General features: G+C 34.6%; 2 protein-coding genes across 3 annotated transcripts; both read right to left on the bottom strand.

Annotated features, from left to right (window-relative positions):
• Nucleotides 1–9,765: 9,765 nt before the first annotated feature.
• LOC107919992 (uncharacterized) lies at nt 9,766–12,912 on the bottom strand. Of its 2 annotated transcripts, none has more exons than XM_016849462.2 (8): nt 12,538–12,912; nt 12,084–12,425; nt 11,748–11,819; nt 11,242–11,306; nt 10,980–11,136; nt 10,621–10,701; nt 10,427–10,516; nt 9,766–10,274 (listed from the first exon to the last, which is right to left on the bottom strand). In XM_016849462.2, the coding sequence occupies exons 2-8, from the start codon at nt 12,318–12,320 to the stop codon at nt 10,170–10,172; spliced, it is 807 nt and encodes a 268-aa protein (XP_016704951.2). In that variant the 5' UTR covers nt 12,321–12,425; nt 12,538–12,912; the 3' UTR covers nt 9,766–10,169. The 2 variants fall into 2 exon arrangements, with proteins under 2 accessions (XP_016704951.2, XP_016704950.2); XM_016849461.2 differs by having other exon boundaries at nt 12,084–12,325.
• Nucleotides 12,913–13,247: 335 nt separating this feature from the next.
• On the bottom strand, nt 13,248–17,880 carry LOC107919991 (probable apyrase 6). The gene is made up of 8 exons (XM_016849460.2): nt 16,955–17,880; nt 16,305–16,417; nt 15,633–15,740; nt 15,160–15,214; nt 14,550–14,735; nt 14,367–14,464; nt 13,975–14,171; nt 13,248–13,803 (listed from the first exon to the last, which is right to left on the bottom strand). Exons 1-8 carry the CDS (start codon nt 17,559–17,561, stop codon nt 13,530–13,532), a joined length of 1,638 nt encoding a protein of 545 aa, XP_016704949.1. The 5' UTR covers nt 17,562–17,880; the 3' UTR covers nt 13,248–13,529.

Here is a 17,880-nt window from a genome sequence, read left to right as displayed (position 1 = left end):
ATCAAATTTATTTATAAAGATTCAGATGACTCGAATACGAGACTTGAACGTAGAAAAGAAAAAATATCAGATTAATGAAATTATAAACATGAACAAGCAACGAGGTAAGTTAGTGTAACTTGAATTGTATTTTTAAATATATGAAATATCGATATAATGAATTATCTGATTTATGTTTATGAAGAAATGGCAAGAGAATGATATTTATCATGACATGTAAATATGTAATTATCTTTGATACGTTGATACAAGGAAATTAAGTATATTGAGACAAGTAATAAATTCAAGTAAAACATGTCGAGAAAAATAAGTATGTTTAAGGGACAATCTGTTTGATTTTAATTGGTTCCAAATATGAACGTTAGATGAAATAAAATATCTGATAAATAAATCGGTAACTCCGGTAATGCTCCGTAACTCTATTCCGGTGATGGATTCGGGTTAGAGGAGTTACACTTTTTATCTTTCTTTCGAGTCTCAGATCTATACAACGCACTACAGACTGCATCAAATGTGATCGTATCCTTCCCATGAAGCAATGTGGTGGTAAAATGATCATATTCATCAAGAAGGGAATTCAACAACAATAATGCATTGTCTTCATCTTCAAATTTCTCATCCAAATTTAGCAAGTCTGCTAAAATTTTATTGAATGAGTTCACATGGTCATTCATTGATATATCGGGTGCATACATGAACCGATAAAGTTTCTTTTTCATATAAAGCCTATTTTCAAGACTTTTCGTTAGAAACTTTTCTTCTAGTGTATCCTACAACTTCTTCGCTGATGTCTCCTTCATGACAGAGTACTTTTGCTCTTTGGCCAAACATAGGCGAATTGTACCACACGCCTGTCTATTGATCTTGGCCCACTCCTTGTCATCCATCTTTTCAGGTTTTTCTTCAAGGACTATATCCAGCTCTTGCTGACATAAGACATCTAGGATCTCACATTGCCACATACCAAAATTATTGGTACCATCAAATTTCTCTACTTCAAATTTTGTATTGGTCACAGTAGTCTTTGCTGATGACGATGCCTTTGCCATTTTTCTCCTCAGTCCCAACTACTGTATATGTAAACAGTACCGTCAATATGAATAGTGTCATGGATGAACAATACCGTATACGCAAATAGTATCGTAAACGGTCGTATTTCCCAAGTACGAATTTAGCTTGGACACCAATTGTTGTGCGGAAGCGTGTAAAAGAGTAAAATTATTGTAATAAAAAATCACACTAAATTCAATTCCTAGTAAAGAGAGGTAGATCACAAGGATCGCTTAAGTACCAAGTCTTTGCTAGCTAGAATATCTCTCTATCGTAATTTAATAGCACAATAAATCACTACAATCACACTCACAAAATATGCAAAATAATACAATAAAGAACACTAGAATTTTAACGAGGTTCAGCAAATTTTGCCTAAGCCCTCGGGCACTACCAAATATATTTCACTCCAAAATACAAGTGAAGATTTACAAAGAGAGAGAAAAATGCCTTAAGTAGAGAATGACAAATGTGGGTTGATGAAAAAATGAGAAATGGTTAGGTCTATTTATAGTGGAGGTTCAGTGATCAACTAGCAAAGTCACTATACAATTAGGGACCAAAATTTGCAATTACCTCATGCCAAATCTCAATCCCACTATTGGTTCCTTAAATCTCAGATTTCTAGTGCCAACATTTTGATACCCATATCTTTGTCTTTCCAAAGTATGGATGATTGCCAATAAGTCAGTTATGTAAGAGGAATGATTAGAACCCTCATAACGTCCAAAGTTGGTACCAAATTGATTACTTGATGTCTTAATGTCGAAAGTTGAAAATTCGAATAGAAATTGAAATACAATCCCTCTTTGCATGGTGTTCTTTTTAATTACAATCACTTAGTTAAATTAAAATTATGTAAAAGACCTTCTTATTTCGAGATAACCAAAATGAAAAGGTCATGTCCTGGAAGTTAGAGCACGACATCTCGAATCCTCGAAAATAAAATTGCTCATTATTTAATTATTATTTAAATCTCATGTGTTTATAGTTTTAAAAAGAATGTTAGGTTATTTAGGTTCAAAGAGAGAGTCGAACCCCGTAAGTTAGGACACAACTTCTCGAATCTCTAAATAAAGAATGTTGCCTCGGTTTTAAAATTTCCCTTTTTATGCATCGAGTAAAAATGAATGTAACATTTAAAGCGATATGCATTTAATTTATTTAGGCATAGTATGAAAATGGACGAATATATTTAAACATGATACATGACATGAGAATAGCAAAGTAATATAAACTAGCCATGTAGGTAAAACATCTATATTAGAATGATAAATAATAAATAAATACCATAATAATAATGTAACTATAATAATAATAAAAATATTAATAGCAATAGTCATATCACTATCATAATATCAAAGAAAATAAATAAATAAAAATATGTAATAACCACCTAAAAATGCATAAAAAAGAATATAAACAACATAAATTTTAAGTGCTAAAATAAAAAATAGTAATTAATGGGGTAAAATTAAATAAATGAATGATTAAATTGAAATTTAAATGGAATTTAAAGTATGAATTATATAAAATAAACAAATAAATAAATAAAGCAAAATAAGGGATTAAAATATAACATGCGAAAAAGAATAGGGACCAAATGGGTAATTGTTCCAAACCCAATACACGTGCTACTTCCAGGAGTGACTAATGGTCAGAAGACCAAAATGAAAATAAAATTAAATTAAATGGTAAATTTAAAAGAGAAAAGAAAAATTAAATTAGGACTATATCAAAACATGCTCAAAAGCGGAAGGACATGGGCAACAATTATCTCATCCCTTTAAGAAACATGCGGATCTAAAGGGGGTTGGGTCCGGTTGGCAGATTATGCCCAAAACGATGCCGTTTTGGAGTTTCTAGAACCAGGCCAAAACGACGTCGTACCAGTGCCCTATTTAAGTTAAAATTTTTTGAAAAAAAATCATTTCTCATTTTTTTTAAAAGAAAAAAAAACTTCCTTTCTCTTTTGTTTTTCTCTCAAACATCCCTATGTCTGGTTATAGGGTCCGACGAGCTCTTGCGGCAGCCACCGGTCATCGACTATAGGACTCACTGTCTCTAGTGGTTGAAATTCGCAGGCCGACCTTCTTTTCAACCGTTTTGACCCCCAAAACTCAGATTTGGGGTCAATATCTCCGAAAACTCCATAAAAAATTGAAAAACCCTTCGATTTCTCTGTATTTTGATGGGTACCCCACACCCTCCTTTTCGATGTGGCCTTAGATGAACCAAAGACGATTCAGAGGTCTCACGCCAAAAGGAGCTGTCCTTCATCGGAGACAGTGTCCTCGTCCACTCGCGGTGGTGGAATATGAAGCGGCCCGGTAAGTTTTTCAACCTTTTTTTTTATTTTTTTATAAAATAAAATAAAATAATAGATTTAAAATAAAAGAACCACATTTTAATTTTTTTTATTTGTATTCCGTTTCGATTACTTCTTGTGTGTAAACAATACAATTAGTTCATTAGGCTTTTATAGTCGATTAATTACAATTTTTTTTTTTTGCTTTTCTGCCTCTGTTTTTGTCTCTTTCTTTCTTCTTTGCAGGTATCCATGGCAAGGGGCTGAGTCAACGGTGGTGGAGAAGCGCGCCCTTACCATTTTAGTGAAATGGTGGCAGAGAAGGCAGACCTCGGGGCGAGGGGACTTCGAGAAGCATGCCCGATGATGTGGCGAAGTGGAGGAGCGGTGGCAGCTAGAGTTTGGGTTTTTTCTTAGGGTGTCTGAAAATTGTTTAAGGCTTGGGCTTGTAATTTGGGCCAGTGTATTTTTTTTGTAAATGGATTTTATTTATTTATTATTTGTTTTGTTTTGGTTTGGGTTTATTTATTTGTGTTAGACCGGGTAAAATTGAGCTATTACAACGTGATCTAAGAAAGTTGAAAGCTTTGAATTTGAAAAATCTAAGAGCTTAAGAAGGCGAAGTACTTTAAGAAGTATACAACTGAAAAAACTAAGTGCTAGAGAAGGTGAATGTGACCTAAGCTGGTCAAAAGCTGTAAAAAGCCAAGCGCTTGAGAAGACAAAGTACTTTAAGAAGTATGTGAACTGGGCAGGTCAAAAGCTTTGAAAAGCTAAGTGCCTGAGAAGATGAAGTACTTGACTTGGGGAGATCGAAAGCTTCGAAAAGCTAAGTGCTTGAGAACACAAAATGCTTTAAGAAATACGTGACTTGGGGGAAGTCAAAATATTTGGAAAGTTAAGTATCATGTTCGATTCATGCTCACCGCACCAATTATTAATACAAAAAAAGTTGTGATGATTTGTGGTGGTTCACCTAATGGGTGGAGAGCTGTAGGAAATTAAGATGTTCAGAATGTAGATGCCAATAAATAAATGAATAGGAGAGGAGAAAGTTGTGAATGTTATAGGAAAGAGTGCCTTGGCCCCTTTTCACGATGCCTGTAAGCCGTAAAATTTTTTTATAGTTCTCAAGGTATCAATGTTGCCCATTTATTGATTTCAAACTCCCCAAAATTTAATTGAACTATTAAAGCCTTGTGTCATGTGTTATCATGTCTAGGAAATTGATACGTGTAATGTTTGAATGATAGATATTTTGTTTGTGTCAAATGTATGGTCACATTGGTTTAAGTTTGCGAGGTTTTTTCGTTAATAAATCGCATGTATCACTATCCGCAGTAAATGTGTTTTCTCGTTACGAACAAGAGATGACTTGATACTTAAATTATTTTCTTTATTACTTAAATAATTTGCAAGTAAACAATATAAGTCTGCATAATTTCATGACAACATGTTAATTAGATTAATTTGCTCATAGATTCTATTACAATAAAGTCGTCATAATTTTAACGAGATTAAAATTGAGTTGAGTTAGTAAATTAATTAATTAATTAAATGAATAAACAATATTTTGGGCATAAGAAATATATTTATTGGTATGGATAAATTATATAAATTGATTAAAGACCCATGACAAGGTCCAACTAGGCTCAGTTAAGAGGTAAGGGCGGCCATGCCCCAATCCAAGAGAGGGTGTGGTCATCACCCCTATACACTTCTAATAGGAGTGTTCCTTTCCTATTAAAAATATTATTATTCAAGTACACTTTGTTCTATTTTCCATATAATTATAGTGATGAATGGTTAAAATAAAACATCTCTCTTGTATCCTTATTCTGTCAAAATATAATCAAGTTATTTCTTAAAATAAATTTTATATTTTGATAAAAATTTATCTTTGATTTTTAGCTCATTTGAAAGTTTACATAGTTTTCATCAATTTACCAACATAACTCACACTCTAACAAATCAAGATTAAAATTAGTGCAAAAGATTAAATAGTAAAAAGTCGAGAACAAATAAATCCGTCAACTCTAAAAATAAAGGTATAACTTAAATAGTATATTTATTATTATAAATATCACAGATGTCAAAATTTTTATTTAAAATTTTCAGTGTGCTTACAAGCATATTTTTCAAACTGAGTTTTTCAACATTTCCTTAGTCAAAGATATTGATCACCACCATTATTAGCATGCAAAGATGAGTGTATTCTTTTTACAAAGAAAACATGATATATTTATTCAAAATTTTTATATATCTGAAGATCACATACCTCATAGTTGATGGACTCATTTGAGGTTAAAACTCTAATTGGTGTTCATGCAATACTTCCCATTGTTGTTGTAGTTAGCATTAAGTGTGTAGAATTTGCAAAAACCCAAGCCATAAGAATGGTGAAAATTTTGCAGGTGTTTGATTCTAGACCATGACATAAATTGGGTTTTTGTGGAAAACCATAACGGGTTAAGCTTTGTTTCAGCTATATTGTAAAGCTTCAACAAAGCACTAAGTCGTTTGATTTTGAGGATTTGTCTGGTTGGTTGATCTTCAAGATCAAATTCGAGTATTTTGACGTTATTGAATGAAGCTTTAAGTAATATATGCAAATTAAATTGGAACTGAAGCTGCGACTTATATTTATACAAAAAAAATAATTTGAACATGCTACTGATCTGCAAACACAAGATAGATTTTGTCTTGAAAGAAAAGAAAAGCTGTAAAAGTTACTATCATTCTGGAATTTTCAAACCATACTCTATACTTGGATTTCTTCATTGATCATCTATCAGAATTCAACTTAAAAGTACAAAGATGATGACGACGACGATGTCTTCTAGGACCAGTCTTCCTCTACTAACTTCGCTATACACATCTTTTTATCTATGTTACTTTGACTCTTCATTTTTGTTTAACTATCCAACTTCCTAATTGTATCAGATACGGCAATGGGATATGGCTTTCTTTCAAAGGTGGTTTAGAAAAAAATTAATCAGAGTCGGAGTAACTTAGCTCTATGACCAAAAAAGAAAGAACAAGAAAACCCGAAAACAAAGAGAAAACAAATCAGCCAACCCTCCAGTGCAGTTTTGGGAGCTTCTAGTTTTATCTGCACTGTATCACTTCTCCAAGTGTTGAAACTTTCTTGAGGTTATTAATCTTCCATGTTGAAGAAATTAACCACTTGAGAAACTTTTTGTCATCAACATTCAACTCAAGACCTGTTGTGGATAGGATCTGATCCTCTTCGAACTCTTCGTTTGCTTGTTCGATTCGGATCGAATTTGTTGTTTACAAAAGCTGGTTTCTTCTCAGTACTCATTCCCTTCGTATCGACAGCCTTAAGAACACGTTGACTATGCCTGAAGACAAAGTCTATATTTCTCAAACCAGACACTTCAACTGGTTGAAGTGCTAATAACCCCAAAAAGATGAGCAATATGATCACTCTTTGAGCACTGCAAACCATTTTTTTTTTCACTGGACGGAACAGAACTGAATTCAACTCAAACAAACTGAACAGACACCGTGTCTTTGTTGAGTCAGTGTGTTGTTATGTTCCATTGCCGTAGATAGCCCTGTTATTTATCTCTGTTGTTGGATTTGGAAAGGACTCTAAAGGGCATTAAAAAAGCAATGATGGGACCCAAATTTAAAAGAGAGAGTTTTGGGATTCACTAAAATCATGTCTGCTATCTAAGCAAATTAAGGCTGTTATTTGGAAGAATCTGACAACCATGAATAAAGGGTTTGGAAATTGGAATAATACCCTTGAGAAGCCAAGTATCTTTTGTTGAGCTACCTTCTATTATTATTAAAGTTACAACATCAATTTTAATAAGACAATGAATCGAATAATTTATTAATTTTAATTAATTAATTAATTCAACTAATTAATCCCTACACAATTTTTATAAGGTAAAAAGAGCTTGTACCTATCTCGCTCAAAATCCTAGAACCCAAGCATGGTGACCCATCTATATTAACTCTTATCATTTGCCTCTGTTTTGTCTGCCAAAACTAGGGCCAACCAACCTGGTCTCTTCTTTGGACTCTTGCCACATCATCCGACCAGTTCCTATGTGTACATTCAACTTGGGACCCACTTATTCCAATCTAGCATGCTTCTCGAATGGATATAATTCTACTTTTTTATTTTATTTTATATAATTAGGGTTGTAATGTAAAATACAATGATTTTGTCATTAAATCAAAAGGTTATGAACTGAGATGTTTTAAGAAAATTACAGATCTTTGTGATTTATAGAATACGACATGTATTGCTAAAACTAACAAATATAATGATTGTTTCATAAAAATGATGTGAAAATTAGTGCAAATTAAGCCAAGAGTATTAAAATATAAAGCCATTCCTTTGATACTAAGAAAAGGGTGGCTTTGTTTTCTTTAATGGAAATGACTGGTCAGACAGAAGCCATGGATGGACCACTTAGAACTGCTAGATTGCTTTGCAGCAGTAGCAACCAAAGTTAATTCCATTAAAAGAACGAGAATTTTTTTTTTGGTTCATTAAAGAACGAGAATTTAAAGTGAAAGTATGTGTATATATATATGTGTGTGCAAAAAGAAGACCCACTTCAAAAAAAAAAAAAATAAAGAAAAAACTTGTGTTTTGTCCCTTAATATGTTTGAATGTTCTCGTTTATCCATGTAGGATTATATATATTTCTTTTACTTCATCTTTTTTTATTAAAATATGCAAAATACCACATGCAAGTTGGAACATTCTAAAGCATAAATGCTTGCACTTTAGGGTTAGTTTATGGAATGGGGATTTGATGTTGGGATGAGATGTGAGTTTAATGGTGACTGGCTGGCTGGCTGGCTGCTCATACTCCATCCATTAGTATTTCACTCCATCTTGGCTTGAACTTGTCTTAGTTAATGTTCTGATTCTCCACTTCTTATCAATACAATTGAACAACAAAAAAGTTTTAGGGAATGAAAATCAAATTCTGAGCTGCTTTCCTAAACTACATTGATGTAACATATCAATAAATTATTTGAGGCATTTGAATTTTGAATTAAAATATTTATCTTTTAATGATATCATAACTCAAATTTAATTTAATTAATTATCTTGTTTTCTTTTTAAGTGTAAATACAATTTTTAAATTACAAAGTAATATATATTTATAAGAGTAATCTATGTCACTAACTATTAGTAAGTTGTTTTTATCACCCAACTATAAAAATTATAAAATGATCACTTAAATATTCAATTTTATCTTTTTTTATCACTGGCGGGCTAATAATAACAACTTTTTAAAATGTTAACCAACTGATGACCAGAAAAGATAAAAAATAAATAATTGAGTGACCATTTTATAATTTTTCATCATTAAATGAATAAAAAAGAAATTTACTAATAATTAAAAGACTGCTAATATAATTTATTCCAATTAGAAATAAATTCTTTGAACCAACTATTATTCAATTGAGGAGCAGGCCTAATTTGAATCTTTTGATTAGTCATAACAAGTATTTTAAAAGAAAAAAGGAGTGAAAAAAAAGGAGGGAAATAAGGGTGATTGTAGATTGTCGAGGTTGGTCTAAAAGTAGATACTTTTAAACTTTGATTTAAACCAAAGGCAAAAGGGGCCCATTCCGCTTGATGATGAGGCAGTGTAGCCACTGCCAGCGTCGATGGTCTTTGTGCAAATGAGACCCTCCACTGAATCCCTGACCCAACTCCCACCCAAAGTATTAAAGAAAGCTAAAGTCACTCTATTTCTTCTAATTTCTATTTCTTACATTTCCCAAATCCCAATCTTCCAATTTTCTTTTTATATCCAATTCCTTTTCGACTATATTTTGAAATCTGCATCTAACAAGCATTGCATATGTATATGATCTAGTAATTTAACGCTTACTTCATCGTCTTAAATACATACCTGAGCAAAAGCTTTTGAACCCTTTTTTTTAGACTAACAACAAATATTTATGTCTCAGAGTTCCAATCTGAGACATGCATATGTTTTCACTTGGCAGAGACCACAAAATGGAATGTTACCAAAAACACAAGTTAAAGGCAGAATCTTTAACTGGCTTTACTTTTAAGGTTGTTCCCATATAGATCATGATCAAGTCTGGTCGAGAATATATGCTCTTTTCTTTATAAAAAAAGAAAAAGAATACCACCAAGTATTGGCATCCATTGATGTGACCAACTAGTTTAGTGGCGTCTGTAGTGGGACTCGCATTTCAGATTTTAACGATTCCCAAATGGTATTCGAATTTCACCACTTTTGCTTTAATGAGGTAAATAATTTAGATTCATAAACACCATTTGTTTACTTCTTTCTTTTATTCCTCCCAACATCCCCATACAACTCAAACCATCCGGATTTCAACAAGTGCCAAATACAAATCTCTCTCAACACTGATAGAAAATTTCATAGATTTGATAGATGATACTAGTACAATATCTGATATATCGGATACAAATGTCAAACACGAAAATTAAAAATAAATAATAGAATGAATAAACAATAACATATGGCGACCAGTTTCTTGCAATCCAATCAACAGAAATTGAAAATCTAGATGGGGAGAATGTGTGAAGTTCACATACAAGACACAATGATGGGCACAAGATATGAACATGACTGAGTCACCCATAGCGATTCATTGAAACAGAAATCAGTAGAGCTCCAAAGCTCTGTCCACCAACAATTCGTGGAATAAAAAGTTCAAAGATTTTCAAGTTCAGTGATAGGGCAAATGAGCGGAACAGTCATCAGTGTTCATCAACTAGCAATATAATGGCAGTGCAGAGCTTCGCGCTTCAAACGCTTACCTGCTGGGGTCCTGATGCAATGGTAAAATGCATACCCCTATGTTGCCCGGATTGTAGCACAAAAGCAACCTGTGTTGCAGCCGCTGCCACTTCCTGATATGGATACAATACAATATCAACTGAAGTATAAAAACCATGTCTGTGATGTAGCCTTTTGTTTAACTTGATGCTTTCCAGGCTTCCCCGGGGAGAGAAATAAAAAAAGTGGTTTTCAAATTGAAAGTAGGAAGTAATGATAAAATAACCTGTCTTTGCCTTCGTTGCTGTAATATACTCATGGCCCAGGCCATAATGTAGCATGGCAAGAGAAATACAGCAGCACGAATAAAGAAAAGCTGAAACATGAAACAAAGCAATTTAAGAAGAAATGGCTCCAATGGGATGATGACTTTAATATGGATGACTGAGAAATGCTATGCGAGCTTTTGGCAAAACTTACGGAGAAGAAAGTAGACAAATCTTCATCTGAGTCGGGATCGGGAACATTCAATGCATGGCGCAATAGCAGAAGTCCCATTAACTGATAAAAATGAAGAAAAGAATAATATTAATCACTTTAAAAATGAAGTCTTAATTAAATGGTCAAGTACAAAACTGAAGGTCATCGAGTTAAATGCTGTAAAATCCTTTGTCCAAATTAATTCATCAATATATTTCCTTCAGGCATAGTTTATATATTAATAAATAGAAATGATAATAGTCCAATTTTCAGGAATTAATGTTAAACTCACTTAAACAAGCATGTTAAACATGATTATAAATTGAATGTGTCGAGGAGCTTCATAACTAAAAGCTTACAATTAGTGCAGCTGAACGGCAAAAAGCAGCTCCACTGGCATTTGATGCAGCATATTCATCATATTCGGTTTCCAAAAACTGCCGTTCTGCCTCTGCAATGGCTAAGAGGCGCGGATCACGCAAGTCCAGTGGGGTGCCAGAGATTGTCCAGACTCCACTACAAGACAGATATAGAAATTAATAAGATGGTATCTTCCAAACAGATCATACAGAGTAGTTGTCAGTGTCATCTGCAAAAAACATGTGAGGCCATCAAACTTGCCCAATATCGATAGAGGTTTCTTCAGTTTGGGTGCGAGGTAGAGCAGTGTAACCTGGTTCATAAGGCTGCAAGGCAAACAGAAAGGACAGACTACCTCAGCAAGGAGACATAACCAAATATGAATAGCACTAAGCATGAACTAAGAATTTAACAAGGCATCAGCAGCAGTTAAATGCCTAAATGTATCTGACCCCAAGGTTGCTTAAATCCAACCACAGCTGTGATAAATTCTGAAAAGCAACATACATGATAAGCCGGGGCTCAAAAGATAAGGGTTTTTCCCATAAATCAAAAGGCTAATAAAAATTCTTCATAAAAGCCATCGATTTCACCCTCTTCCACACTCATGTAACTACTTCGGAATCCTCAAACTTGCCATTCCTTGCACAAAAGGCCTAAACTTTTGCTAGTTCAAATGAAAAGGGATGAAACCAAGGTGCAGTAATCGATGAATGTTACTAAACAAAATAACGAAATTGATAGGGGATGCTAAAGCAAGTACATACCTGATGACATATCTCGCACTTTATATTGCCTTTCTCGTTGCACCAATGCTGCACGCATTTTCTATGTGCATACTGCAATTTGAAACATATAGAATTCAACAAATGACTCTCATAAATCTTGTTTCATGTAGTATTTAAGAAATACCAAAGCAATTACTGATCATGGCGAAATATGCATAATTTTATGAGGTTCATTAAACTGAAACTAAATCGTGAAGAAAGCTTTAGATAATGCACTTTCTATTTCGGGAAAAAATGTTCTTGATCGAACTTTTTTTCGTGAAAAAGAAAAGAAATGCAAGTTAAACAAAATATATATATATTTAATAATAATACCTTGAGGCTGCCACTGCAGGCACATGGAGTCTCAAGATTCTTAATGGAATCTTCATCCTGGCAAATGCGGCACTCCGCCGACTGAATCAGCGGCTCCTCCTCCTCCTCTCCGTTGACAACCCCCTTCTCCTTAGACTCCAACAAGCACGACGACCCCGGAACCTCCGTTGAGGGACCAGCATCCGACTCCTCCGGCTTCATCAGACGGTCGACACCCAAAACCAGGTGATCACTCATAATTTCTACAAATTTAACCAAAGAGAAAAAAGAAAGAACTTCGATTTCTAACTATTTAATTCAATCAGAAAAAAATAAAATAATAAGAGGAAACCCGGAATCGCTCTGAGTTAGAGCAGCGAAACCGGGGGTTCCAAACAAATGAAAGAATGAGAAAGTACTGAACGAAGAAATCAAAGACAAAAAGAATTAAAAAGATAAAAATAAAAAAATTTACCTTCAGCGGGAAAAAATGGGAATTTGTGTTTAATTAAGGGAACGAAGAAATAGGAGAGAAAATTTCTAATTAAGCGTGTCTTTCATTTTTCTCTTTTGTTCTTTGGCTACGCACGCGTTTTTCCTCTCTAAATTTCCGTTGATTGGGAGCTTTTTGTAAGAAATTTTGCTTTTCCTCAAATATGTGATAATAGTAAGAATATTTTTTTAAAAAAAAAAAAAGAGAGGAGAAAATTGGTGAGCTGGTGAAAGACTGGGATTTGAGTGGAAAGAGACATGGAGAAGTCAATCGATACGGCTCCAAAAGGGTATTTTTAGAATTTGAGATCGCCAATGCACATTAGCTGGCTCACCTCCTTTTCTCTCTTTCGGTGCCTGTCCTTGCTATTTTATATATATATGAAAATTTGTTAAATTTATGAAAAATAAGAAAATCTAACATGCTAACATTATAGAACATAGTATCATATATGTACACATATGTGTGTTACACCCTATTGGAAGAGAAGAACAAAAGGTAATTTCAGGGGTGTGTAAGAGAACATATGAGAAATGAACAAAATTTTCTTAAGAAAACAACAAGGCAGCCATTGTAAGGCACTTCAGGGACAATATTTGAGGAAGATCCAGTGATACAGCTCTGAAAATACCCCCTGCTCTACTTCCCACTACTACTATTTTATCAGTTTTTATCTAATCCTGTAGTGTAGGTAAAAAATGAAAAGTCAAGTGGTATAATAATAAAGGTTTTGGAACTTCCGGTATATACACAATCGGAATCTAGTCATCTATCCCGGTTCCCCCATGAAAAGATTACACTCAATCCCACGGTAAAAGTTGATGATATACAGTCTTATATTTCCCACTCACATGGTGAACCTAAGTGGAGGGCATATTAAACCAAGGAAGCATAATGATAATATACCATCATAAGACATGCATTCTCCTCACTTGGCTGCAAACTCGTAAACCAATCTCCTCAGGACAACAATATCATTTTCTGCCAATACGAGTCACTATATATCGTCCTTTCTCTAAATCATACACTGTCTTCAACTCAGGTTTCCTCCATTTCAATATAAACCAAGCTATGAACATCAATATTGCAGAAACGGCAATGATGGAGAATAGCGTGGGTGAATCATTGCTGACAATGGTAGTTATCCAATCAATTTGCGGCGCATCCAACTTGGCCGTGTTTTGTACTATGAAAGCTCCCAAGGCCCAATCTAGTGGTATATTTTCTACCCGATTAGCAAAGCTGATCCTGTTTAAAGGCTGAATCACATTAGTAAAATTTCAATTCTGAGAAAGAACAAGAACACTATTGACAAACCCCCAATTTGATATTACTATATGGAGGAAAGCCACAGTGCCCAAAAAGCCATCGAACAAACATGGTTTGTTTGCTTTTGAGGACACTTAGCAGCAAATATACCTTTCATCATCCAAAGCAATTCCAAGGCTATCATGAAGTAAGGCCACAATATATGCTGAAGAAAAACAATAGCGCAACAATTCTTCCTCACCAAGTGATTGGTGCTTCTTCTTCAATTTTGACCAATCTTCTCCACAGAAATGTTGCCCCGCCATCATGACATCAGAAAGAGAGGCCCTTTGATGCAACCTAAAGAACTAATCCAACAAAGAGTAGTCAAACAAAGAAATGGAAGCAATTTAAGAAACAGAAACGCAGTGCAACCATGAAAACATCACGTGGGCTAAGATTGTGCATGCAAGGCATATGAAATGTCTGTGTGTTTTGGGGGAAAGGGGGGGGGAGACTAAGCAAGCATAAGCCAGTAGGAGAAAGGGAGATTATAAGTATACCTTTGAGGTATGGAAGAAATTTTCTGTAGCCAAAAATTTTCCTTGAAGCTTGGGCATGAAAACAGACCCCAAATAACAGCGGTAGTTGGAACATTTTTCTGCATCTCAGAATATATATAATGATTATAATCATGTGGCACAAGGTAATGCAGTAAATGTAGTGGTTCTAAGAGAGTTTGTAACCTTTTCCGTTTTGTAATAACATTAGTGCAGCAGATCTGCACTCTGAGAAGTTACCAGTAGCTTGAAGTTCGGAACTATATTTACTTTTTTCAGCCATATAACCCAGTGAAAGATTTGATGATGGAAACAAGTAACCTTTAGGTGTACAAGGATCCATGTACATCACCTTATTAAGAGAGTCAGAAGCTGTATTAAGGTAAGAAAAAACATAATGAGCCATATAACCATAATAACTTAACAAACTAGTACCACACCATCTCTATCAAAGGTAACAAAGATTTTGTGAAGATATCCAATAAAAAAACTTTTGATTCTAACAAGCTTTTCCATAATGTCCGGTATGAAAAAGCCATAAATGATCAAAGGTAAAAAGAAGCCAACTTTTAGAATTAAACATTCAACTGAGCCTAAACAGTCAAAACCGCAATATACAAACAGCGCTCATACTCAAATTTAGATATCTTCCTTAAGCTTCAACATTGCAAGACTCTAGAAGATGATTAAATTAGAATTCAGCATGAGTGAAATTCCTAACTGGAGTTCCATGCACAATTTCAAGCACTTCTAAGCCTGAAAAACTTTGGCAGAAAGAAAATACATCAAAACTTACCAGGACCGAAATCTCCTTTAATTAACGATTCCCTCAATGATTCATGTGCAACATCCTGAAAATAAAATGATGAAAATTAAAAGCTCCTAGGTTAAGATTGAATTTCTTGACAGAATGTCTAATAACATACATACAAAATCACAATGCAAAGCCATATTGAAATAATAATCATACTAGTTAGAAGTTAGATATGTATTGTAGTCATTACTGTTTTTGAAGGGAAAAAAGAACTTGCAGTAGCACAGTCAATCAGTCAAATAAACATCCAGAATGTTATGGAAAAAAATGTCCTTATATATATTCTCAGAACATTCGATTTTAACTATGCAAAACATAGCAAAGATCTCCTTTGAATTTCAAGAAAGTTAAACCCCTTTTTTTTGGGAATAAAATGCCTACAATTGGAACACGACAGCCTAGCAACCATAACAAACAAAAAAGGTAGATGAATAGCTATTGCATGCGAAGGTTACCTGACCAAAATGAAGAAAGCTGTAACTATAGAGACTGTAAGTGAAATTCCCAAACTTGATGGAGCGTGAGAACTTAGAAGGCAAAGGCTCACTTGAGAAAAAGGTTACCTGAAAAATAAGTATAAGCCAAGTAATGGCGATCTTATAAGCGCTTCTCAACTTATACATTCAGAGCACCAAGCCAAGAACATACGTAATGGCATCCAATGCATTTGCAATAAGTTAAATAATAGCCTCTTCTTTCTTTTAACCTCCCCCCTCCCCCCTTTCTTTTGACAATATATATAGTTTCATTGCTTTAAGCAGAAGTAATGCCGTTGACAACAATAAATTTTTTCATGTTAATGCCCATTTCTTGAAATGACACCAACATGTCGTTTTTAAAGACAGATAACGAAATTTAGTTCATGGCTCACACTAAAAAACCTGCTTCATAGTTATAAGTTCAATAAAGAAACTTTTTACAGTGGGTTACGAAATAGTCTAAGATATCATTTCTTGATACACAAGAAATAGCTTCAAGGAACTCTAACATGTAGGACCATTAATTATAAGCTCAAATGACTTGTAAAATCTAGAGTGGAAAAATCTAATCAATTCTACCAAAACATTATAGGAAAGAATTCCAAATTAAGAATCTAGAAGCAGGGAAGACTAAAGATAACCACAAACCTGAGCAGATGCCCCACCAAGTTCAATAATTCCAGTCGTATCCAGAGGATTACCTCCAAGAGTACCAAGTGCATAGTTTGCAACAACCCAAGCATAGACCCCCTCATCAGAGCCTAAGACAGTTAGAGCATCCAAAATTTAGCCTCAAAAAAAGTGGATCAGGGATTAAAAACTAGATATAAACAAAAGGACTGAAAGATTTCCTGTCTTGACTATAAGAGTAGATCTTATTTAAGCTCATAATACATAATAAATACAGTCAGGAGAGAGAAAATGAAACGCAAATATCAAAAATATCATAAGTAGTTATCAATGAAGTTGGTTCCCTCTGTGATATGTAATTTCAGCCAAAATGGACCAAGACAAACAACCATTGTTCACGTTAGAATCAACATAAACCATTATACTAAAATGTGGACTAACCGCATTGTACTACTCTTCCCTTTCCTACATCTCAGTTGTAAAACACCATCGAAGTTTTCCCCCATTAGCTTGGAAAATTCACTTAAAACATGGTCAAGACTCAAGTACTCTATTTCTTACCACTAAAGATGAACTTGAACCTCGTGCTACTCTTCTATTCCTATTCACATGTTAGATTCAAAACAGATCACACTGCATTACCACTGAAGTAACCCGCATTGTATTACCTGTAATAACTGACGCCCACTCGTCGTGAAATTTAAACCCAGACACCCTAAGCACCTTCCTGCACTCCTCCAAAATCCGCTCCTGCAACTCAACATCCAACAACCTCAGCCCAGCCGTCGCCATTAACCTAATTTCCGTCTCTGCCAACTGTTTTCTTGGAACTTTCTTCCTCCCAAACTCCAGAAGCTTTCCCAAAGAATCCGAAACAGCTTCCGGATACTCCACGTAAGCCGACAACCCCGGATTAACCTTCAAGCTATCTGACCCTTCTTTAAAATCGAAAACCAGGTTTTTGCTTCCATCAACTCTGTACCGAAACACATGGATCCTCGTTCCGGTGCTTCCACCATCGATTATGATTCCGTACTTCGTGGACACTGGTGAGGAGAAAATGAAAATGTAACTAAAAATCAATAAAGCGAGAGATACGGATACTGAGATTGCAAAGAGAGAAGGGGTAGGCTTGGTTTGACGAGGGTTTCGGGAAAAAAGAGAGGTGGATCGGGAATTGGGTCGGGTTTGGAACTTAATTGGATCCATTTTAGGTTGGTTGGTGGTGGTCTTGAGTTCGGAATCGACCCGATGTCGAGCATTCAATCGTCGCATCAAAAGATCAACAAGTATTGCTGGGAAGAAGCATGTGATTGTTAATAATACTACTCAAGAAAAGAATTGAATTTTTCGTAATTGAAAGGGAAAAAAAGGATTTCTAGGGTTTTTGGCTTAGAATTGGGATTGAATTGGAGAGGGAGAGAGACTATGACTTTCAGAGGTTGCAGCTCTCTCTCTCTCTCTCTCTCTCTCTCTCTCTGATCTGATTCTTGTTGTCTTCCGGCTTTTCAGTTTAATATGTTTGAAGCCTTTACGCGTACTTATAATGATGGAGGGTTAACTGTACACCACTGCCTCAACTTCGTTTAAAATT

The sequence above is a fragment of the Gossypium hirsutum genome, chromosome A12 (genome assembly GCF_007990345.1).
Source record: "Gossypium hirsutum isolate 1008001.06 chromosome A12, Gossypium_hirsutum_v2.1, whole genome shotgun sequence".
Taxonomy (NCBI): Eukaryota; Viridiplantae; Streptophyta; class Magnoliopsida; order Malvales; family Malvaceae; genus Gossypium; species Gossypium hirsutum.
Note: the sequence above shows the minus strand (reverse complement) of the source record. Positions and strands in the feature narration are given on the sequence as shown.